Source organism: Bos javanicus, chromosome 16 (assembly GCF_032452875.1).
Source record: "Bos javanicus breed banteng chromosome 16, ARS-OSU_banteng_1.0, whole genome shotgun sequence".
Lineage (NCBI taxonomy): Eukaryota > Metazoa > Chordata > Mammalia > Artiodactyla > Bovidae > Bos > Bos javanicus.
Genome location: NC_083883.1, coordinates 76,757,398 through 76,781,655, shown reverse-complemented (window position 1 = coordinate 76,781,655; position 24,258 = coordinate 76,757,398). Strand labels below are relative to the sequence as shown.

The 24,258-nt window shown below is 43.0% G+C and overlaps 1 protein-coding gene across 2 annotated transcripts in view; it reads left to right on the top strand.

The window, feature by feature from the left end:
• ASPM (assembly factor for spindle microtubules) overlaps nucleotides 1-23,804 on the top strand; it is a 61,503-nt gene extending 37,699 nt beyond the window's left edge. Inside the window, exons 18-28 of one of the 2 annotated variants that reach the window (XM_061383683.1) lie at nucleotides 3,854-8,557; nucleotides 10,685-10,851; nucleotides 12,871-12,967; nucleotides 14,008-14,217; nucleotides 15,541-15,693; nucleotides 16,525-16,713; nucleotides 17,322-17,514; nucleotides 17,866-18,020; nucleotides 20,198-20,374; nucleotides 21,402-21,571; nucleotides 23,542-23,804. In XM_061383683.1, coding sequence (XP_061239667.1) covers nucleotides 3,854-8,557; nucleotides 10,685-10,851; nucleotides 12,871-12,967; nucleotides 14,008-14,217; nucleotides 15,541-15,693; nucleotides 16,525-16,713; nucleotides 17,322-17,514; nucleotides 17,866-18,020; nucleotides 20,198-20,374; nucleotides 21,402-21,571; nucleotides 23,542-23,644 — 6,318 coding nt within the window. In that variant the 3' untranslated portion in view covers nucleotides 23,645-23,804. The remainder of the gene's footprint in view (nucleotides 1-3,853; nucleotides 8,558-10,684; nucleotides 10,852-12,870; nucleotides 12,968-14,007; nucleotides 14,218-15,540; nucleotides 15,694-16,524; nucleotides 16,714-17,321; nucleotides 17,515-17,865; nucleotides 18,021-20,197; nucleotides 20,375-21,401; nucleotides 21,572-23,541) is intronic. The other variant, XM_061383684.1, reaches the window with a different exon arrangement.
• Nucleotides 23,805-24,258: the final 454 nt, after the last annotated feature.

The window sequence follows — 24,258 nt, the reverse complement described above, 5'->3', positions numbered from 1 at the left end:
ATGTGCCACAGTTGGATTAAATGTTAATCTGTTGAAGGATATTTGCATTGTTTCCAGTTTTAGGTGATTTCATTCTGTTAGGGTAAATATCTAGGAATGGGATTGCTGGGTCATTTGTTAAGTATATATTTAGCTTTATAGATGAGTTCAGTCACTCAGTCGTGTCCAACTCTTTACAACCCCATGGACTGCAGCACGTCAGGCCTCCCTGTCCATCACCAATTCCCAGTGTTTACTCAGACTCATGTCCATTGAGTCAGTGATGCCATCCAACCATCTCATCCTCTGTCATCCCCTTCTCCTCCCACCTTCAATCTTTCCCAGCATCAGGGTCTTTTCAAATGAGTCAGTTCTTCGCATCAGGTGGCTAAAGTATTGGAGTTTCAGCTTCAGCATCAGTCCTTCCAATGAATATTCAGGACTGATTTCCTTTAGGATTGACTGGTTGGATCTCCTTGCAGTTAAGGGATTCTCAAGAGTCTTCTCCGACACCACAGTTCAAAAGTATCAGTTCTTTGGTGCTCATCTTTCTTTATAGTCCAACTGTCGCATCCATACATGACTACTGGAAAAACCATAGCTTAGACATCACCAAACCGTCTAGACTGGCTTATTCCATTTTGCATGCCCACCCCCAGTGTGTAAGGGTTCTAATTGCTGCATATCCTCAGCAACGCTGATCGCTTGTGTTTCACCCGTTCTGATAAGTGTGTAGTGGTCTCTTGGTTTTAATTTGCATTTTCTCAAAGGCTATGTATATGTTTTCAAATGCTTAATTGCCTTTCAGTCATCTTCTTTATAAAGTGTGTTGAAGTCTTTTGACCATTTTTATAACTGAGTGCTAATCTTATTGAGTTTTGAGATTTCTTTCTATATACTGGAGACAAGTTCTTTATCAGTGATTTGTCTGTAAATGTTTTACAGAAAAAGTTGGTCCTAGTCTTGGTGAATGTTCTCTGTCCTGGAAAAGAACATGTGTTCTGTTGTTGGATGCAGTGTTCTATAAATGTCAGGTCGATAGTTCTTTTATGTCCTTACTGATGTTCTGTTTACTTATTCTTGTGCCAAGAAAGCGGTGGTTAAGTCTCCAACATAATTGTGGATATTGTCTTTCCCTCTTTGGTTTTATCTACATGTATTTGAAGATGTTTTGTTAGGTGTGTACACATTTGGAATTGTTCTGTCCTCTAGGTGAGTTGAGCTTTTTTATCATTGTTTATTGTTCCTTTTTATCCCTCATAATTTTCTTTGTTCTAAAGTCTACTTTGCATGTTCTTACTATAACCCCAAACTAGCTTTCACTTGATTATCATTTGCAGGGTATATTTTTTCCCTTTATTTTACTTATTAGTTACTTAAATCGTTATATACGGCTTGAAGTCTTGACAGCATTTAGTTTTTATGTCTTGAAAATCTCTGTCTTTTAATTGGTGATTTAGGCCATTTATATTTAAGATATTTATCAATATGTTTGAGCTTTGGTCTGTCATTTTATCATTTATTTTCTGAATGTTAGCTTTCTTCCCTTTTTCTCTTCCCCCTTTCCTGTCTCTTCAATTATTTGAATACTTTTTAGTGTTTCATTTTAGTTTATCTTTTTTTGTTTTAATTATTATTTTATTCCTCTGTACAGGGATTTATTTGGGAGATTTTTTGTGTTTTTTGTGTTTTTTTTGGGGGGGGGGTGTCTCTTTTTTTGTCTTGTTTTTTGGTTGATATAGGCATTTCAGTATACAAAACTTTTACTTAGAATCAATACTTTATCACTTTAAGTGGAATGTAGAAAACTTACCACTATCTAGATCCCTTTGCTCCCCTCCCTCACTTTTATGTTTTAGCAGCGACTTAGCAGCAGCAGCAGCAGTTTTATTTATTAAACTTACATACAACTGAAACCACATCAGGCAATATTATAATTTTTGCTTTCGATCATAATAAAATTTTAAGGAGTACATGAGAATCATATTCTATTAGTGCAGATTTTATCATTTCTGTTGCTTTGCTTTCTTTTTTTATGGTATCGTGTTTGCAATTTATGAACCAACAATGATGCATTATAATTAACTGAAGTCCTTAGTTTCCAAGGGTTTCACTATTTATCTGGTATAGTTATGTGTTTGACAAAAATCCTGCCCTAAAAATCCTTTCTGCTCTACATATTCATCTCTTACCCTTCTTCAAAATCCTGGGCAACCACTGTTGTTTTTACTGTCTATTTTTGCTTTTCCAGGATGTCCTATAGTTTGAATTCAGAGATATATAGCCTTTTCAGATAGATTCTCTCACTTCACAAATACACATTTAAGTTTAAATAGTCTTTTCCTGCCTCAGTAGCTTACACTGAATGACATTCCATTTTATAGATATACTACAGTTGTTTATCCATTTGCCTATTGAACGATATATTGGTTGAGACAATTTTTTCCCCAATCATTTTTTTTTTCCTTTCTCATTCTGCATTGATACTTTGCATTGATCTTCAAGTTCATTGACTCTTCCGTCATGTACATTCCACTATTGAGCCATCCCAGTGAGGTTTTGTTGTTGTTTTGGTTACTGTGTTTTTTAGTTCTGATATTCCCATTTGGTTCTTAGTTGTATCTTTGATTTTTTTATATGAGACTTTTAATCTTTCCATTACTTCCCACCCCATCTTGGCAATATTTGGAGTGTTTTGGACAGAAGAATCGTCTTACAGCTAGAGCAGACTGTCCAGAGCTTGATGACCAGCAGCCAGGATCTGCTTAAGACTTCACAGATTGCACATTGCTGGGATAATTACAGGGTTAGGGAACAGGGGGTGCTGGGAAGGAAGCAGATGGCAAACGGCTTCTTACTCCTCAAGTCTTTCCAGAATTACATTTTTTAACCAAGTAACTATAATTCCTGAATTTTATTCTTAATGAAAATACTGACTCAGAAAGTGATCTGCCTCACTTATTTCTCAAAACTCTTTGTTGACATCTGTTGTTGTTCAGTTGCAAAGTCATGCCTGATTCTTTGTGATCCCAGGGACTGCAGCATGCTAAGCTTCCCTATCCTTCACTATCTCCCAGAGTTTGCTCAATGTCCATTGAGTCAGTGATGCTATCTCACCATCTCATCCTCTGCTGCCCCCTTCTTTGACTTCAGTTCTTCCCAGCATCAGTCTTTTCCAGTGAGTCAGCTCTTTGCATCAGTTGGCCAAAGTAACGGAGCTTCAGCTTTGCATCAGTCCTTCCAATGCATATTCAAGGTTGATTTTGAGAATTAACTGATTTGATCTCCTTGCTGTCCCAGAGACTCTTAAGTTTTCTCCAGCCCCACAAATTGAAAGCATCAATTCTTTGGCTCTTAGCCTTCTTTATGGTCCAGCTCTTACATCCGTACATGACTCTGGAAAAACAACAGCTTTGACTGTATGGACCTTTGTCGGCATTACCAGGCCTATGAACAGTTTCCAGTCGTTATATCTTATCAACCTTGATAGAAGGTAGAATATACGAACCAGAGATATATTCACAGGAACTTACTTAGAATCAATAGATAGCAGAATATTACTATCGTTTTTTTTTTTTTTTTTCTAGTATGTTATTCTAATATAACAAAAACTTATTTATATTTCTTATGTCTCCTGAGTACAAATGCTATGTAAATATCATTAGTATTTTGAGAAAGATTTTTGTATTGGCTACAGTTGTATCAACATAGAAACAAACTATAAACAAAAGAGACAAGTATCTCCTTTAGAAATATATTGCTTTTAAGTTTAATATGTTTGTTTTTAAGCAAAATATTAGGAAAAGTGATAGTTTCAAAGGTCTTAAGCATAGGAAGTTGTGTCTATTTTATTTTCTGTCCTTTCTTTTTTCAGAGACACTGGAGAAGATATTCCACTAGAAAGCAGTTTCTGAAATTGAAATATTATTCAATTCTCCTGCAATCTAAGATAAGAATGATCATTGCTGTTGCTTCTTACAAACGATACCATTGGGCTACTGTGACAATTCAGAGGCGCTGGCGTGCTCATGTGAGAAGCAAGCAGGATCGGCAGAGATATGAACTGCTAAGATCATCCACCCTTATAATCCAATTTGCCTTCAGGAGATGGAGGCGACGTAAGAGGCAATCACAAATAAATGCTGCCATAACATTGCAAAGAGCTTTCAGACAATGGCGTGTCCGGAAATGTGCTCAAGAAGAAAGAGCTGCCATGGTCATACAATCCTGGTATAGGATGCACAGAGAATTACGGAAGTACATTCACCTTAGATCTTGTGTTATCATCATTCAGGCAAGATTTCGGTGCTTTCAAGCCCAGAAGTTATATACAAGGACCAGAGAGTCTATCCTGACTCTGCAGAAGCACTACAGAGCGTACGTGAAAGGAAAGGTTGAGCGCACAGGCTATTTGCAGAAACGCGCTGCAGCCATCCGCCTGCAGGCTGCTTTCAGGGGAAGAAGAGCACGTAACTTATGCAGGCAGATCAAGGCTGCTTGTGTCTTACAGTCGTACTGGAGAATGAGGCAGGACAGACTCCGATTTCTAAACCTTAAGAAAAACATCATCAGGCTGCAGGCACACATAAGGAGACGTCAACAATTACACACATACCAGAAGATGAAGAAAGCCACCCTCATAATTCAGATTCACTTCCGAGCTTACATGTCAGCCAAGGAAGTTCTGGCCTCTTACCAGAAGACACGTTCTGCTGTCATCGTCCTGCAGTCTGCATGCAGGAGAATGCAGGCCAGGAAAAAGTTTCTTCACATCCTCACATCCATTGTAAAGATTCAATCATATTACAGGGCTTATGCTTCCAGAAGAAAGTTTCTGAGGCTCAAAAAGGCTACAGTAAAGTTACAATCCATTGTCAGGATGAAGCTAGCCCGCAAACAATATTTACATTTAAGAGCAATTGCACAACAGAGAGAAGAACATCGGCGGGCCTCTTGCATCAAACTGCAAGCTTTCCTCAGAGGGTACCTGGTTCGGAAGCAGGTGAGGCTGCAGAGAAAAGCCGCTGTTTCACTGCAGTCTTACTTTAGGATGAGAAAGATGCGGCTGGACTACCTGAAAGTCTGTCACGCAGCTGTTGTCATTCAGCGTTACTATCGTGCGCACAGAGCAGGGGCCCAGCAGAGGAAGCACTTCCTGCAAGTCAGAAGAGCCGTGACCTACTTGCAGGCCACTTACAGAGGGTATAAGGTCCGCCGGCAGCTGCAACAGCAATCTGCAGCTGCTCTGAAAATTCAAGCTGCTTTTAGAGGCTATCGTCAGAGGACAAAGTATCAATCCGTACTTCAGTCTGCACTCAAGATTCAGAGATGGTACAGGACACACAAGACTGTTTCTGCCATAAGAAGCCATTTCTTCAAAACAAGGACAGCTGCGATTTCTCTCCAGTCCGCTTACCGTGGCTGGAAAGTTCGGAAGCAGATGAGAAAGGAACATGAAGCTGCAGTGAAGATTCAGTCTGCTTTCAGAACGGCCAGGGCCCAGAAGGAGTTCAGGGTGTTAAAAACGGCAGCATCCGTGATCCAGCAGCATCTGAGAGCTCGTGCCGCGGGGCGGAGGCAGCGGACGGAGTACACGGCACTGCGCCGGGCGGCAGTGATGCTCCAGTCCGCCTGGAGGGGCCGAGCAGCCAGGAGGCGGATTCAGAAGCAACAGAGATGTGCCATCATCATACAGGCCTACTACCGAAGGCACGTGCAGCGGAAGAGATGGGAAATCATGAAAAAAGCGGCTCATCTAATTCAAATGCATTATCGGGCTTATCGTACAGGAAGAAAACAGCATCATTTGTTTCTGAAAACCAAAGCAGCTGCAATAATCCTACAGTCAGCTTTTCGAGGGGTGAGAGTGAGGAAGAAAGTGAAGGAGATGCACCAGGCAGCCGCCACCATACAGTCTAGATACCGAGCATACCAAGCCAGAAAGAAGTACGCCAGCTACAGAGCAGCGGCCGTCATCATTCAGAGGTGGTATCGTGCGGCTAAGCTCGCAGGCCGTCAGCGTGAGGAATATCTTGCTGTAAAGAAGGCAGCACTGAAAATCCAGGCCGTCTATAGAGGAGTCAGAGCAAGAAGACAGATCCGGCGCCTGCACATGGCAGCCACTCTCATCAAAGCCGCCTTCAAAATGCAGCAGTCACGGAGGAGGTATCAGCAAATGAGAACAGCAGCCATCATAATTCAGGTAAGGTACAGAGCGTACCGCCAAGGTAGAGCTCAGCGTGCAAAGTACCTGATGATTCTGAAAGCCGTTGCCCTCCTCCAGGCAGCTCTCAGAGGGGCAAGAGTTAGACAGAGCCTGAGAAGGATGCGGACGGCGGCCACGCTCATCCAGGCCCACTACAGGGGACGCCAGCAGCAAGCCTATTTTAATAAGTTAAAGAAGGTGACGAAAACGGTGCAGCAGAAGTACCGGGCAGCGAGGGAAAGGCACGCACAACTGCGAAGGCACAACCAGCTGAGACGCTCCGCAATCTGCATTCAGGCTGCTTTCAGGGGCATGAGAGCGCGAAGACGCTTAAAAGCCATGCACTCCGCTGCAGCGGTAATCCAGCGGAGGTTTAGGACTCTGGGGATGAGAAGAAGATTCCTGTCTCTCAGGAAGACCGCCGTGTGGGTTCAAAGAAAATACCGTGCAAAGGTTTGCACAAGGCATCACGTACAACAGCTCCGGTTGCAGAAGGCAGCTATCAAAATCCAGTCCTGGTACAGGGGGTGGATGGTAAGGAAGAAGATACAGGAGATGCGCAGGGCGGCCACGGTCCTCCAGGCCGCGTTCAGGAGGCACCGCACTCGGGCGAGGTACCAGGCCTGGAGGTGCGCCTCGCAGGTCATCCAGCAGCGGTTCCGGGCAGGCCGGGCTGCACGCCTGCAGAGGAGACAGTACCTTCAGCAACGACACTCTGCGCTGGTCCTCCAGGCTGCGTTCAGGGGTATGAGAGTCAGAAGACGTCTAAAAAGGATGCATGCCTCCGCGACCCTGATTCAGAGCAGGTTTAGGTCTATAATGATGAGGAAAAGATTCCTTTCCCTCAAGAAAGCTGCTGTTTTTGTTCAGAGGAAGTACCGAGCCACCATCTGTGCCAAACACCACTTGCACCGATTCCTGGAGTTACAGAAGGCAATCATTATAATCCAGGCGTCTTACCGAAGACGGATGGTAAAGAAGCAGTTACAGGAGATGCACAGGGCTGCAGCCCTCATCCAGGCAAGCTTCAGAATGCACAGAGCACGCCTGGCCTTTCAGACCTGGAAACACGCCGCGGTCCTCATTCAGCAGCGTTACCGGGCATGCAGAGCTGCAAAACTGCAAAGAGCACTTTACATCAGATGGAAGCATTCTGCAGTGGTCATTCAGGCTGCATATAAAGGGCTGAAAGCAAGACAGCTTTTAAGGGAAAAGCACAGAGCCGCTGTCATAATACAAAGCACATACAGAATGTACAGGCAACATTTTTTCTACCAAAAGCTTCAGTGGGCTACAAAAGTAATACAAGAAAGATATAGAGCGAGTAAAAGGAAAGCTCTTCAACACGATGCACTCAAAGCAGCAACCTGTGCCCGAGCTGGCTTTCAGGATATGGTCGTAAGGAGACTGATTGAGGAAAGGCGGCATCAAGCTGCCATTACTATTCAGGAGCATTTTAGAGCCTTTAAAACACGGAAGCACTATCTCCACTTTAGGGCAAAGGTAGTTTTTGTTCAAAGAAGATACAGAGAGCTAATAGCAGTGCGAACCCAGGCAGTCATCTGTATCCAGTCCTGTTTCAGAGGCTTTAAGGCACGAAGGGGCATCCAACGCATGCACCTGGCTGCCACACGAATTCAGTCATGCTACCGAAGGCACCGGGCCAGAGCTGATTATCAGGCCAAGAAAAGAGCAGTTGTTGTCATACAGAATCACTACAGGTCGTATATCAGAGTGAAAATGGAGAGGAAGGAATTTTTAGCCATTCAGAAATCTGCACGAAATATTCAGGCTGCTTTCAGAGGCATGAAAGTTAGACAGAAATTAAAAACCATGCCCGACAAAAAGATGGCAGCCCCTGCTACCCAGCCTGCATTCTACTGTCACAGGACTGAGAGCCAGCATGAAGCTGGCGAGAGTCCAGCACTTGTGGCTCAAGGGCTGTATAAAACTTCTCTGGTTGGCCCTTCACAGGAAACAGAGCAGCATTCTCAAAGAAAGGCTGCAGTCACAATTCAAAAAGCTTTCCGTAAAATGGTTACAAGAAGATTGGAAAAACAGAGGCGTGCTGCCGTGCGAATTCAGTCCTTCCTTCAGATGGCCGTATATCGCAGAAGATTCCTTCAGCAGAAAAGGGCGGCCCTCACGTTACAGCGGTGCTTCAGGACACAGCAAAGCAGAAAACAGTTCTTACTGTACAGAGAAGCAGCAGTGGGTTTGCAGAATCCCCACAGAGCCTCTCTGCCTGCAAAACATCAAAGAGAACTGTACTTACAAATAAGGAGCAGTGTAATCATTATTCAAGCTAGAGTGAAAGGATTTATACAGAAACGGAAGTTTCGGGAACTTAAAGATAGCACCATAAAAATCCAGGTATTTATGTATTTAAGTATAAAGCTTTCATTCATCCTTTGACCAATATTTCATAGAATTTTCAATTTGAGCTGTAGCAGGTTATAAAGAATAAGAGTTAGTTTATGTAACCATTTCATTTACCTTCCAAAATGGAAGATTTTTGAAGTTGGGTAAAAGGTGCCGATAATTGTCTACCCAAGACAGCACAGAACAAGATTGTTCTGGACATGATCACCCTAAAGTTAAGTTATGACTGCATAGTTAAAAGTGAAGACTTTGAGACCATATGGTTGCAGCTGGCAACCTTACATGTTTTGAGAACAGCTAGTGGTATCCTTCGGAGAAGGCAGTGGCACCCCACTCCATTACCCTTTCCTAGAAAATCCCATGGACGGAGGAGCCTGGTGGGCTGCAGTCCATGGGGTCGCTAAGAGTCGGACACAACTGAGCGACTCCACTTTCACTTTTCACTTTCATGCATTGGAGAAGGAAATGGCAACCCACTCCACTGTTCTTGCCTGGAGAATCCCAGGGACGGGGAGCCTGGTGGGCTTCTGTCTATGGGGTCGCACAGAGTCAGACACGACTGAAGCAACTTAGCAGCAGCAGCAAGATAAGAGTTAAGCTTAAGCTGAAGGAAATAGCCTAGTAAATTGTATTGAAGGAGTATCCCAGCTCTAGGGGGTAACATGGAGCTCTAAGCTGAGAGTGAGCACAGGTGTGCAATAAAGGTGATCTGAGACCAGGATGGCGGGCCATGGAGTGAGAGGTGGGCAGCTCTGTAAGACGGAAAAAGGGTAGCCTTCATCCTCTGGACTAAAAGAAGTTCTAGATGAGTTTAAGGGGAGGACCAGAATCCTAGTTTATCTTTTTAAAATTACTCAGGCAGGGTCTTGCCTGGCAGCCCAGTGGTTAAGACTCTGCACTCCCAATTCAGGGAGCACAGGTTCAATCCCTGGTCAGGAAAGTGCGTTCCCACATGCCCCGCGGGAATGTGGGAGATGGACTAGGCTGCGGGTGGCCAGTCAGGAAGCTGTAGGCAGTGGGGTGGGGAAAGTGAATCACACTGAACAGAGGGCAGTGACGGTAGGGTCTTCAGGGTCCACCTGAGCGGAGGGTGGGATTGGCCTCACATGGAACCTAAACAGAGCCGCAGAGACAAAAAGACTGACACCTGGCTCCCACTAGGGGGTGCTTGTCTACATAAAACCATATAGAGATACTCCGAGTCAAGGACACCACAAGAGTCAGTTTGACCTACATATCACTCTCGCCTGTCAACTGAATTTAGAAACCGACCCCCAGGAAGGAGGTAGTTATCATATTTGTTGTAGGTATTTTGAAATCAAATAGATTCAGGTTCAGATTTTGACCCTATTCACTTACTATGAGGTAACAAGTCTCAGCGTTAATTTCTGTTTTGTGAAAGAGCTTAATTATCATCTCACAAGATATTTGTCAAGATTAAATAAGACAGGTCTGCTGCTTATTACCTGTGACATCAGCAAGTTCTTTTACTGGTGTCAGTTCCTCTGGGCCTTCATTTCCTCATCTCTAAATTAGAGGTAATAGTACCTACCTGTGTTACCATAAGGACTCGTAGCGCTGAGTGTAGCGCTAAGCACTTAAGAAGTTGTAACTGTCACTTAAGCTTTTAGTCAGCTGCAGGGTTGCCAGAATCAGAAAGTCTGAAGGTCGCGGGTGGATGGGCGCTGGGACTCCGCAGCCGGCTGGCCTGAACCCAGGCGCACCTGACGTGGGGTGGGAGGGCGGTGGGCGTCCCCGTCCTCTCCCCGGAGGCGGAGTCGGTGCATGTGTGTCCTTTGTGTTCCTCACAGGGTTGAGAAGGTGAGGGCAGCGCACACACCTGGCTTCCCAGGCTTCGTGCAGATCTTACAGCTCAAATACTTGCTAGGGTTGGGTGAGGCCTAGCCGGCAGCCAGCCCCAGGGTGAAAGCACGGATCAGCCCGCTGTTCTCAGGGCTCACGTGTCAGGAGCGCGCGAGCCTCACAGGCGAGTGGGGTGTGACGGCGTTTCTGCAGTTGATCTTGTCTGCCTGAACTTATATTAGTTGTTTTCCAATACTGACTAAAAAAACTATTAGACATCTCATTGCATATTTGTTATGTTTATTTGTTTAATAGGCTGTGTGGAGGAGACACAAAGCCAGGAAATATTTGCGAGAAGTGAAAGCTGCCTGCAGGATTCAAGCCTGGTACAGGTGCTGGAAAGCACGTAGGGAGTATCTGGCTGTGTTAAGAGCTGTTAGAATCATTCAGCGTTGCTTCTGCACCCAACAGCAGCGAAGACGGTACTGTGTCAGCTGTAGAGGACAGTGTGGTGTGTGGGGGTGTGTGTGTGTCAAATAATACCACTTGTTGGTTTTTCTTTTAAATAGTTGCTATGCTTAATTTATATGGTTTGTTGATGTTTTCTCCATTATTGTAACAAAATTATCTCTGAGATTGCCTTATTTTTTTGAGATAGAGCCTTGATGGTATAATCCAGTTGTTGTTGTCCAGTTGCTCAGTCATGTCTGATTCTTTGAAACCCCATGGACTGTAGTATGCCAGCCTTCCCTGTCCTTCACTATCTCCCAGAGTTTGCTCAAACTCATGTCCAGTGAGTGAGTGATGCCATCCAACCATCTCATCCTCTGTCATCCCCTTCTCCTCCTGCCCTCAATCTTTCCCAGCATCAGGGTCTTTTCTAATGAGTCAGCTCTTTGCATCAGGTGGCCCAAGTATTGGAGTTTCAGCTTCAGCATCAGTCCTTCCAATGAATATTCAGGACTGATCTCCTTTAGGATGGACTGGTTGGATCTCCTTGCAGTCCAAGGGACTCTCGAGAGTCTTCTCTTAGCATCACAATTCGAAAGCATCAATTCTTTGGTGCTCAGCCTTCTTTCTGGTCCAACTCTCAGATCTATACGTGACTACTGGAAAAACAGCTTTGACTATATGGACCTTTGTTGGTAAAGTGATGTCTCTGCTTTTTAATATGCTGTTTAGGTTTGTTATAGCTTTTCTTCCAAGGAGCAAGCATCTTTTCATTTCATGGCTGCAGTCACCATCCACAGCGATTTTGGAGCCCAAGAAAATAAAATCTGTCACTGTTTCCACTTTTCCCCCATCTACTTGCCATGAAGTGATGTGAAAGTATTTACTTAAATTTGATTAACTCAGATTCTTAAGGATAAGGGTACAGATGGAGGAATGGGAAGTAGGTAAAATGATATAGTACTGTGGCTTTGCTTGTTAGTGCACTGGTCCATTTTGTTTGTTGATTTAGTTATTGGCAACATTTCTTTTTTTTTTTTTTAAGCTTGTATTATCACCTGTTCTCTATCCTTAATGATGACATAATTACCAACTTGTCTGTGTTAATTCTATTTCCCTCTTCCTACTTCATTTCTTTGAAACACGTTTTCAGAAGCTCTTACCAGATTGTTCATGCTATTGTTTATTCCATAGTGTAAGAATTTTTTCTTCTGTTCCCAGAATTGAATTATTGTATCGTGGTTTAAAGATTGTTTTAGGAGAGCACACTCGTGTGTTTCTTGATTAATTCCATGGGTAGAGTCAGGCTTAACAAATAAACATAGTTGCTGCTCTCAGCTATTAAGGACCAGTATTTAGTTTTCCTGTTGACATTCAGCCTTATTTTCTAGGAAGAGTGGTGACATGACTTAGTTGATCTCTCTGTCTTTCCACACAGTTGTGAACAGATAAAGACCTGCCCATTCTATGTTGTTGCCTATCACTACTATATTGACACTAAAGTTTAATCGCGGTCCCTCACATTTTAAGTTTTTCTCCGGTTCTGTCTTATGAGATCTTTTGATAGCACTCATCTTTTTCAGTTGAGTGTCCACTTCTCACTTGCTGATGCTGTTCCACCGCCCCATGCTCTCTTCTTGGCCACCTCTGTCTGCTTAAAGACTTTATTACAATGTGGACTCAGATTTTATTCTCTGCCATTCATTCTACCACCACCCCTTTATTGAGGCTTTTCTCTAGATCTAGCTAATCCTACTTTCTCCTGATCAGTTCAGAATCTTTTGTCATTCTAGAACTTACTATTTCCTGACCACTGAAACACTGACAGTTGTAGAATTTCTTTTGCATTGTGTTGTCCTATTGTGTCTCTGTGTGTGTGTTTGCACCATCCTGATTGCTAGACCCTGATATAAATTACTCGTTTCCAGTTTTTATTTATTCTCTTCTTGCCTTTCGTATACCTTCTTTCTCCTTTAGTATTTATAGGGGCGGGCAATAAATACTTACTGAATAAATTAATTTGAAATCGCTTTCCAATAATTGCTTTGTAGGTTTTTGAATGTGAGAGCATCAGCAGTCATCATTCAGAGAAGATGGAGAACTGTACTCTCTGGAAGAACAACTCATGAACAATCCTTAATGACTAAAGTAGGTGTTAAAAAAAGCAGTTCATGTGTAAAGAACTACTTTAGAAAATAGAAAACAAAAAGAGTAAAGACCTAACTATACATTTATTTTAATTACATCATTGCAGTCAATTAAAAATTATATTCACTCATAAAAATACTATTTGTAAACATTTTTTTGTGTGTGTACCTATATTTATAAAGTATTCTCAAAGTTTGAAGTGATTTATTTGGAAAAAAGTCATAATAGATGTAGCATATCTTATCTGTATGAGTCAAACACATACTCTTTCAGCCACAATTGGTGATCTGTTTAAAATATTTAGCATCAGGTTTAGAATAGTACTGATACCTATGATCTTTTAATAAATTAAAAGTTTACTTGTAAATGTTTACATTCATGTAATATTCACTATGTATGATTATATACCCACTATTATTATCACACCTTCTATTATATATTTACTAAGGGGATTCTCATGAGATAGTTATTGTCAGCATTCCCGTTTTATAGATGAATAAAGCAAGGTCTGGAGACGAAAAGGGATTTGCTCAAGGTCAATCAACTAATACGTGGGGGTCTGTGTCATAAAACAAATCTGGTTCCTGTTTCAATCCAGAAATTTACATGGCTTGGAATTTGATTGTAAGGATGTTCTGGAACCAAGGAGCCTACGATGGGCTGGGCCTGCACTGCGGTTCTTGAAGCTGCTGACAGCTTCCCTCACAGCTGCTTATGACGTCCATTCTCCTCTCTAGAGTGTAACTAGTTGTTTTATTAGGTGCGTCTGTCCTGTAGTAATATTAGTCCTTTGCTCATTCACAGTGAAAAGTATTAAGAGAAAGAGAGGGGAAGAGTACCTGGTATCTATAGCTCCTGGTTTACATCCCCATAAAACTTCACTTTCAGCTATAGACCTCTATGGGTTTTGAAATCTATGACATATGACATCTTAAACTAAAAAATATACATTTTATTTTACATTGAGAAATTCCAGAACCTCCAGTGAGTTGAAATATTATATCTATATGTTAACATCACTTGCAAATTTTTCCTTATAGAGACATCAAGCTGCTTGTTTGATCCAAGCAAATTTCAGAGGATATAAAGCAAGGCAGGCATTTCTCCAGCAGAAATCAGCTGCTTTGACCATACAGAGATACATACGAGCCAGGAAGGCTGGGAAGCATCAGAGGATGAAATATGTTGAATTAAAAAAATCTACAGTTGTCCTACAAGCACTGGTGCGTGGTTGGCTCGTAAGAAAAAGGGTGAGTATTTTTAAGTAGGATATCTGTTTCCTGGATGCTCCCCAGAAATACAACATAGATTCTCTCGTGTAATAAACCTTAACAAAGGCGCTGAAGTCTGAGTGAGGGCTCCACCCGTGCAGCAGGTTGTTACCCACGCCGCCCTGTGCTACCACAGGCAACTCTGTCAGGGCGTCGTAAGACCATCCTGCGATGATTTCCACACCTTCAGCAGGGAAGAATCCTCCTTAGGGGATTCATAACGTCCTGGGCATCCTATATATGCAGCACTGGCAAACAAGAAAGAAAAACTTAAAGGAGAAATCTGTGTTTTGTTCTTTGAGTATAAGCTGGAACTCTGAAGGCCAAAGGCCCCTGTCAGGAGCTTCTGCTACAGGAGTCCGCTACATAGCGACACTGCCTGACACTAGAGAGAGCTGATCAGATGTTTGTCCCACTTGATATCACCGTCTCCAGCCAGTCTGCTTGGAACACGCCAGCCCTTCCTGATTTTAGTATTCCTACACCTCTCCTGTCGCAGAAGGCAATGGCACCCCAGCCCAGTACTCTTGCCTGGAAAATCCCATGGATGGAGGAGCCTGGTAGGCTGCAGTCCATGGGGTCGCTAAGAGTCAGACACGACTGAGCAACTTCACTTTCCCTTTTCACTTTCATGCATTGGAGAAGGAAATGGCAACCCACTCCAGTGTTCTTGCCTGGAGAATCCCAGGGACCGTGGAGCCTGATGGGCTGCCATCTATGAGGTCGCACAGAGTCGGACACGACTGAAGCGACTTAGCAGCAGCAGCAGACCTCTCCTGTTACAATTAGTACATTTTAAGCCTTAACTAGCTGGTATTGGGTAGCCTAATTAAATTCTTGAGTGAAGTGCCCAAATATAGTTTTGCTTTCTATACCCTCAGTTAGGGGTTTCACCACTGAAAATATTGTAAGGAATATAATTAGGGGCTTCCCAGGTGGCTCAGTGGTAAAGAATTTGCCTACCAATGCAGGAGACATGAGTTCAGTCTCTGGCTCGGGAAGATCCCTTGAGGCTGGAAATGGCTTCCCACTCCAGTATTCTTGTCTGGGAAATCCCATGGACAGAGGAGTCTGGTGTGCTACAGTCCATGGGGTCGCAGAGTCAGACACAACTTAGTGACTGAACAACAACAGCAAAGGAATATAATCACTTCAAGTTACAATGTAGATAATTTTAATAGTTAAAAGTTAACTTACTATTGCTAATTTATATAACTTGATATTGAAGATATACAGAAATAAGCATTGGTTGATCGTCTCAAGAGTTAACTATTTGATTGTTAATCTTTTTTTCTCCTTCAGATCTCAGAGCAGAGAGCCAAAATTCGGCTTCTTCACTTTGCAGCAGCTGCCTTTTATCACCTGTCTGCTCTTAGAATTCAAAGAGCCTATAGACGTCATGTGGCTCTGAAGCACGCTAACAATAAACAGCTTAACTCAGCCATCTGTATTCAGGTTAGCTTTCCTTTGCATTAAGACTATGATCTAATTTTTGTTTATAAAGTTTTTTGATATTTCATAAGCAATTTCCAAATACCTCTAGTAAGGTTATGTAACATTTAGCTTTGGCCACACAGCTGTTAGGATGTCTTGATGGTTTAGAGATAAGTTGATGTTTTATGGCACAGTACTGAAGCTATGACTTATTCTCTGGTGCTTTGGACTCATTTACTCTTCTGCTAGCAACATCTGAGGGTACCTGTTTCTCTCTCGACACTCTTGCCAACTTGTGGCATTGGAAGACTTTGTGATTTCTGTCATTTTGATGAATGGCAAATTATATCATTTTTGTTTTGGATTTCCTTTGACTGCTAACAATTCTGAAAAAAAAATGTCACCTGTGTTGATTATTCAAATTCTTATCTGTGTATAATGTGCTTTAAAAAGATTTTTTTCCATATACCTTGCTTGTTTTTCTGTTGAGTGTTTTTTTTTTAATAAATTATAGGAGTTCTTTATGTATTCTGAATAAGAATCCCATTTGTGTATGTTAAGTAAAAAAAGTAATTGAAGAATAATACACAGCTTAATAAGATTTATATAAATTATGAAATGAGGAATATGTTGTACAGGGTTGAATTCACATGCACACACTTACACACGCACACATTCACACTCACATACTGTGGCCTGGAAGGATCTGCACCAACTTGGGTGGGAAAGTCATGCCACTGGGGAGGGTTGAAAGAAATCCAATATAATGTTCTATTTATTTCATTTGTGTATATATGTATACATTTATTTAAAAAACCTGAAATAATAAAGATCTTCATCCATCTGAAACAGAGATGGTTTCGAGCAAGATCACAGCGTAAGAGGTTTCTTCAGAAATACAGCATCATAAACATTCAGCGTGAAGCTCGAGAACAAGCGAGGCAGCACAGCAGGGCTGCCTCCGTAATACAGAGAGCTGTCCGCCGTTTCCTCCTCCGTAAAAAGCAGGAAAACTTTAACAAAAGAATTGCTAAAATTCAGGTAACCGAAAATATTATGATTTTGCAATTCATCTACATGATATCTAACATTTTATTTTATTTTATTTTTTGGCCATACCTCAAGGCTTGCAGGATCTTCGTTCCCCAACCAGGGATTGAACTCAGGCCACAGCATGGAAAGTGCTGAGTCCTAACCACTGGACCGCCCGGGAATTCTACATCTAACATTTTAAAAAGCACAATCTCACTCATTCTAGAAAACTAAGGCTGGCCAAAAGAATCATTCATAAGCACTATGCTACCATAATTTCATTGTTAAGCACTTTATTTTCAAATTCCCTTTTGGAATTCCCTTTTAGGAAGTTGATGACTGAGAGCTGCAAAAGTATTTTTGCATTTTGAATACAGTTAGCCACCTTTGACCAATGAATGCTACTTTAGCTCATATACAGGAATATTATACGTATTTCTTCTTAGAAAAATTTATTTTGCTCTTTATTAGATCCTGAATTGAAGTTCTACTTGTAAACTGTCTGACTGCATCATATAATTTTACTGAAAATATTTACTTTGTTTGGAAGTAGATATAGATATAAATTCACAACACCAGGGGTTGCAATCTTCACGTTACTGGTTTGTCTCTTTAAGGCACTATGGAGAGGATATTCTTGGAGGAAGAAAAATGATAGTACAAAAACTAAAGCCATTCGACAGAGACTTCAGTGTGTTAACAGGGAGATTCGAGAAGAAAACAAGCTCTACCACAGAACAGCAGTCGCCCTGCACCATCTCCTGACGTACAAGTACCTTTCCACCGTGCTTGAGGCCCTGAAGCACCTGGGTTAGTTTGTTTCAACAGTCTCTTGTAGAAGGCTAGAAATGCATTTTTACCTTAGAGTAGACAAAGAAGGGGCTTCCCAGGTGGCGCTAGTGGTAAAGAGCCTGCCTGCCAGTGCAGGAGATGTAAGAGACGTGGGTTTGATCCCTGGGTCGGGAAGAGCCCCTGGAGGAGGGCATGGCAACCCACTCCAGTATTCTTGCCTGGAGAATCCCCATGGACAGAGGAGGCTGGCGGGCTACAGTCCATGGGGTCACAGAGTCAGACAGGACTGAAGCAACTTAGCACACACGAGTAGTTAAGATGCTGATTTTTGTTGTTGTGACTATATCTTTTTTTTTCTTCCTCTTTCAGAGGCAGTTACTAGACTGTCTTCAATTTGCTGCGAGAAGATGGCCCAGAGCGGAGCAATCTCTAAAATATTTGTCTTGATCCGAAGCTGTAACCGGAGCGTCCCGTGTATGGAGGTCATCAGATACGCCATGCAGGTCTTGCTTAATGTCGCCAAGGTACTTTCCAGCTCGATTGTGAAGCGTCCCGTGGTCCAGAGCTCTCCTCCAGCAAGTTAGGTCTATGCTTGCTCATCACTAGAGCTGAGATCCCCAAGTTACAGTGCGTTTACTGCGTGCCAGGGTTTTAGGGGGATATGGTGACTCGTTTAACATGGCTGTACATAGAGACACTGAATGTGTTATGATTTTATTTCTTCTGTTGTTGTAGTATTCATAACGGTGATGGCAAGCATTTATCAAGGACTTGCTAACTACGTGCTAATGCTTCTCATACATCATTTAATTAAGTCCTCATGTTAATCCTCTGAGGTGGTTTGTATCATCCTTCCCATTGGTTGTTGTTATTTTTTGTTCATTCGTGTCCTACTTTGTGACCCCATGGACTGCTGCCTGCCAGGTTCCCCTGTTCTTCACTATCTCCCACAGTTTGCTCAAATTCACGTCCCTTGAATTGGTAATGCTGTCTAACCATCTCATCCTCCGTCATCCCCTTCTCCTCCTGCCTTCAGTCTTTCCCAGCATCAGGGTCTTTTCCAATGAGTTGGCTCATCAAAAATTAGGTGGCCAAAGTATTGGAGCTTCAGCATCAATTCTTCCAATAAATTTTCAGGGTTGATTTCCTTTTGGATTGACTGGTTTGATCTCCTTGCTGACCAAGGAACTCTCAAGAGTCTTCTCCAACACCACAATTTGAAAGCATCAATTCTTCAGCGCTCAGCCTTCTTTATGGTCCAACTCTCAGATCTGTACATGACTACTGGAAACCATAGCTTTGACTATATGGACCTTTGTTGGCAAAGTGATGTCTCTGCTTTTTAATATGCTGTCTAGGTTTGTCATAGCTTTCCTTCCAAGGAGCAAGCATCTTTTAATTTCATGGCTGAAGTCACTGTCCCCAATGATTTTGGAGCCCAAGAAAAGAAAATTTATCACTGCTTCCACTTCTTCCCTATTTGTCATGAAGTGATGGGATCAGATGCCACGATCTTCATGTTTTTAATGTTGAGTTTCAAGCCAGCTTTTTCACTCCCTTCTTGTAGTGAAGGAATAATCATTCTTACGGGAGGGAGGGTCCCAGCCTGAGGACCAGCGTGTGGTCAGTGGTGGGGCCAGACGTGGGCTCAGGCCCCCCCCCCCCCCCCTGCCGGAGCTGACCCTCCACACGCTGTGCTGTGCCAGAGCAGCAGCACCTCTTCTCATCACAGCCAGCAGAGCAGGATGATCCACCACTGTACTCGGGGCTCCCTGGGACCTCTCGGTACGAATGTCAGCCTTTTGGCCTTGGACTGCTCGAGGTAGTCTCCACCAAACTGACACATGCAGAGATGTCGACATGGCAGGTTTATCCTCCTCGCCCTATCCATCAGCTGTAACTTCGAGACTTCCCCTGGGCTTTTTCTCTTTGAGGAGTAGTGGTTGAGACAAGAGACTCTGATGCCAGACTGCCTGGGCTTGCATCCCAGCTCTGCCGCTCACTCTGGGTTACTCAGCCTCTCTGTGCTTCCCCTTTTTTAATGTAAACTGAGGGTAGTCATCGTACCTTTCTCATAATGTTATTGTGAGAATTAAATGAATCCGTGCACATAATGTGCTTGATCCACAGATGTGCCAAACAAGTGCTAAGTGTTCATATTGCTTAGTACCAGTAGCATTATCTGTTACCATGCAGATGTCAACATGAATCTAATGATGCGATTCACAATTAAAGCATGAAAGATATATTCTTGGCTAGTGATCGTCACATTTATTTATTTTAAAGCAAGCTCACCTTCTTCTCAGGAAGCATGAGTAGGGTAACAAGCAGTAAATCTTATCTTTATGATTATCTTAACCTAGGATTACCTATCACAGATATGTTATCTTTTTTCTGAGAGGGTCTCACTAAAACGTCCCTGGTTTTTACCTTGTTTTCATTTACATCAAGGTGTGCACTTTCAGAGATTTCAGATTTGATTCATTTTTTGTGGAACTTTAAAGTAGGTTGGGAAGAAAAACATTAAAAGGCGCATGTGCATATAAGATGGATCCAGAAATGACCTCGGAAAGTCATCTCATAAAGTCCTCGCTCTTGATGCACATGGTCCAAAATATTGCTCTCAGCCTCCTTCTCAGTTGGTGTTTCTAAGAGAATCTGCCCTCATTGTAACTCGTAACCTGGTTCTGTTCTCCTCCAGTATGAGAAGACAACTTCAGCGATTTATGATGTCGACAACTGTGTAGATACGCTGCTGGAGCTTATGCAGATGTACCAGGAAAAGTCTGGTGACAAAGTCGCCGACAAGAGCAGAAGCATTTTCACAAAAACCTGTTGTTTGTTGGCTGTTTTATTAAAGACGACAACTCGAGCTTTGGTGAGTATTCATTAGCTTTTTTTCCTTTGCGGTTATTTTTGCATGTTCTTAAGCCCAAGACTTTTATGCAGAAATTATCATAACTTAAATAGGGTTTTGTGTGTGTTCACACCTGCTTTTGGGGCTGATCTGATTGTTCCTCACGTGTCAGAGGAGCTGAATTCTAGAAGTAGAATTTATTACAGCCCTTGAAGTAGGAAAATGGAACCCACTCCAGCATTCTTGCCTGGAAACTTCCATGGACAGAGGAGCCTGGCGGGCTGCAGTCCGTCAGGCCACAAAGAGTCAGACGTGACTGGGCACACACAGGAGCAGCCAGCTTCCATGCACTTGAGGGAAGTAAGAACCGTGCCAACCAGGAAGCAACATCCTCTCGCTGTGATGTAAAGACATGTCAGACGTTCCCTGGTGAGGTCTCTGCGTTACCCTTTCCAGGTGTGCAGGCAGCAGGGCTCACCATGGGCCGGGATAGGATTGTGACCTTTATCCTGAGAACTATGGGAAACCACCGAAGGTTTTTTAAGCAAAGGAATATGTTCAGTTTAAGTTTTAACATCACTTTGGCTGCTGATTGAAGAATGGATTTGGGAGAGCATGTGAGATGTAGGGAGACCATCAAGGAAGGAGGCAAGTGTAGGCACTCAGTGGTCTGGGCCAGAGACTGTGCTTGACCTGGGGCTGCTTCTGTGAGAGGTAGGTGGGTAACGCTGTAATCTTTGATAAGGTAAAATTCATGAGACTTGGTAACTATAAATAATAGGTATATTGACTCTAATGTTTGCTTTTTTTATTCAGTATGGAATTAAGTGTATAATTTTTGAATATTTGCCCTCTTTGTGATTCTTTTAAATTAGTTTATAGTTTAAACCAGTCTAACTGCTGCACTTGGAGAGCATGGCTTTTTATTGTTAAAAACTTGTCATTTACTGCACAGTGTTTGTTAACTGTGACTGATTTTTCTGGCAAAGAAAGGATATGAAGTTTAATCCTTGTTACTGTTTTAAGAAACATACATTTTCTTTTTCAGGATGTTCAAAGTAGGTCCAAAGTTGTCGACCGTATTTATAGTCTCTACAAACTTACAGCTCATAAGCATAAAGTGAATACTGAAAGAATCCTTTGTAAACAAAAGAAGAATTCTTCTGTGAGCCTTTCCTTTTTTCCAGAAACACCTGTAAGAACCACAATGGTTTCAAGGTGAGCAGTACATGTACCCTGCAGTTCTGTGTCACCAAACATTCATTTGTTCATTAAGCCAGGGCTTCCCGGGTCGCTCAGTGTTAAAGGATCCTCCTGCCAAGCAGGAGATGCAGGAGATGTGGGTTCAGTCCCTGGGTGGGGAAGATCCCTTGGAGGAGGAAATGGCAACCCCCTCCAGTATCCTTGCCTGGGAATCCCGTGGACAGAGGAGCCTGGCGGGCTGCAGTGCACAGGGCTGCCGAGAGCCGGACGCTACTGAGCACTACCACCACCTTTTCTACGTATGATGTTTATTTAATAACTTGGTATATTTTAATATGAATTATATTGTAGAACTATTCATATATTAATGAATAGATTCTTCCCCCCACCCCCACCCCCCCTTTTGAGATTTGTTGTTCAGTTGCTCAGTCATGTCCAACTCTTTGCAACCCCAAGGACTGCAGCACACCAGACTCCCCTGTCCTTCACTGTCTCCTGGAGTTTGCTCAAACTCATGTCCATTGAGTTGGTGATGCCATCCAACCATCTCATCCTGTCATCCCCTTCTCCAGCCCTCAATCTTTCCCAGCATCAGGACATAGTCAGGGGTTTGTTTTTGGGGGGGCGTTGTTGGGGGGAGTGGGCAGGTAAAACTCCAAACAGTCTACATGCACCTTTTCTGAGATAAAATATTTCAGTCACAACAAGGTTCCCTTGTGCCCCTTTCAGTCAGTTCTCTCACGTTGACCCCCGATTCTGGAAACTGCTGACATGACTTCAGAATCTTTAGTTTTGCCTTTTCTGGTTTGTCCCGTACATGGGATCAAACACAGGCAGCTTCCTGTGATGAACTTTTCTATTTAGCTTAATAAATACACCTTCATGAGGTTCATCCACATCTTACCTGGCCTAGATTTCAGCTCTCTCTTCACACAGTGCTCGTCCATGACAGGGAAACACCCACTCTGTGTGACCACTCTCCACCCCCCACCCCCCACCAATTAATTGATACTTGGAATTTGAACTGAAAAGAGTAAGAAAATGGAATTGTGTATAGTGGTAGGGATTCATGTGAGGAAGATGGATATGATGCTGTTTTCTCAGTGAAGGAGATTATAAACATTAACTCAGCAGCAGATGGGGGAGGGTGTGGAGGGGACATTTGAAAAATAAAATAGTCATCTTGGGGAAAGAGAAAGGAAGCAATCTCTAGGTGGTTTCAATCGCTGGCGTACAGTCAGCCAGCCTGGTTGTGCAGTTTCTCTTTAGCACTGTTCAGCTTGCAGGAATGGAAAAGGCAGATACCTGGATTCAACTGGGAATCCGACTAGAACTTTCCAGCTGAATTCAGTAGGAAAGAGCAACAATAGCGTTAACAGCATTTTCAAAGGAGATTATACTGGGGTACCCAAGGCAGCCGGGAGGGAAAGGTGTGCAGCGCTGTGCTGGGGGCGGGCCTGCACTGAGGTCCCGGAAGTGGGCCCCCAGCGGGCGGAGCGTGCGAGCATGGACATGTTAAGTCGAAGGATGCTGATGAATCCCAAGTGGTGGTTGGGGATGGAAGGCCGGGCACCTTCTGAGGGTGGTGCCAGTTTATCGTGTGGTCACATGACAAGGGGTGGCGCTGCAGGAAGGGGGCAGAAACGGACAGAAGAGGGGTTATCTCTTTGGCTGCAAGGATTTGGAGTTCTGAGATGGGACAGGAGTCCAGTGGAGACCAGGAACCAGGTTTACAGACAAAACCCTGGGGTTTCATGGCTGAATAGCCTGAGCTTCAAAGGAGCCACCATCATCCTTCGGGGAAGATAGGTAGAAACGATCTGAAGTTATGAAAGACAATAACAGGAAGCCTTCCACCTGCGTGAGGGGCCTGGAGGGGGTGATGTGTCCACGAGGGGCTACCTTTCAGTTAAGACAAAGCGGTAGACATGACTCTTTTTTAAGAGAAGAACTCGGTTAATGAAAGGTTTTTGTTCTTCTCACAGACTCAAACCAGACTGGGTTTTGAGAAGAGATAATGTGGAAGAAGTCATGACTCCTCTGCAAGCTATTCAGATGGTGCTGGACACGCTCAGCCTTCCTTATTAGCAGAGGCAAGCGTCTCGGCCTGTACAGGAAAAGACAGGAAAGCTCATCACGCAGATGGAAAGCGTTTTTAGGTTTCTTTGTACAACTTTTAAAAATCTGACTTTGTATTAAAATTAAAAAGATATATGTAATAAATAAACTTTATATCATTTCTTTCTCATTTAATAGCTTTATTCAGGTAACAAACTAATGTCACAACATGATTCCAACACTGTTGTCCACGGCTGTCATCTTAAAATAGTGCATTAGTTTGAATATAATCATATTCCTAAAGGGAAAGGAGTAGCTTAGTGTGCCTGTTTTATAGGTAAATTGAGGCATTTGTCCAAAATAAATGTTGAAAAGTTAAGAGTCTGCCAACTCACGTAGAAGTGAGAAGAGGATAAAATAACCCCACAAATGCCATCTACCCCTGCTTCCTGACTGACAACCATCCAGATGGGCAGCTGAGCCCCTCCGGGCACATTGGGCAAATTCAGCCCACCTCATCACATGCTAAAAACCCTACACTCGGAACTGAGTGGGGCTATAATTTGACCTGGGGAGAGCAAGGTTGTAATAGAAACTCTAGTCCCTGAGCACAGACCTGAAGAAGGTTCATTTACGAAACACAA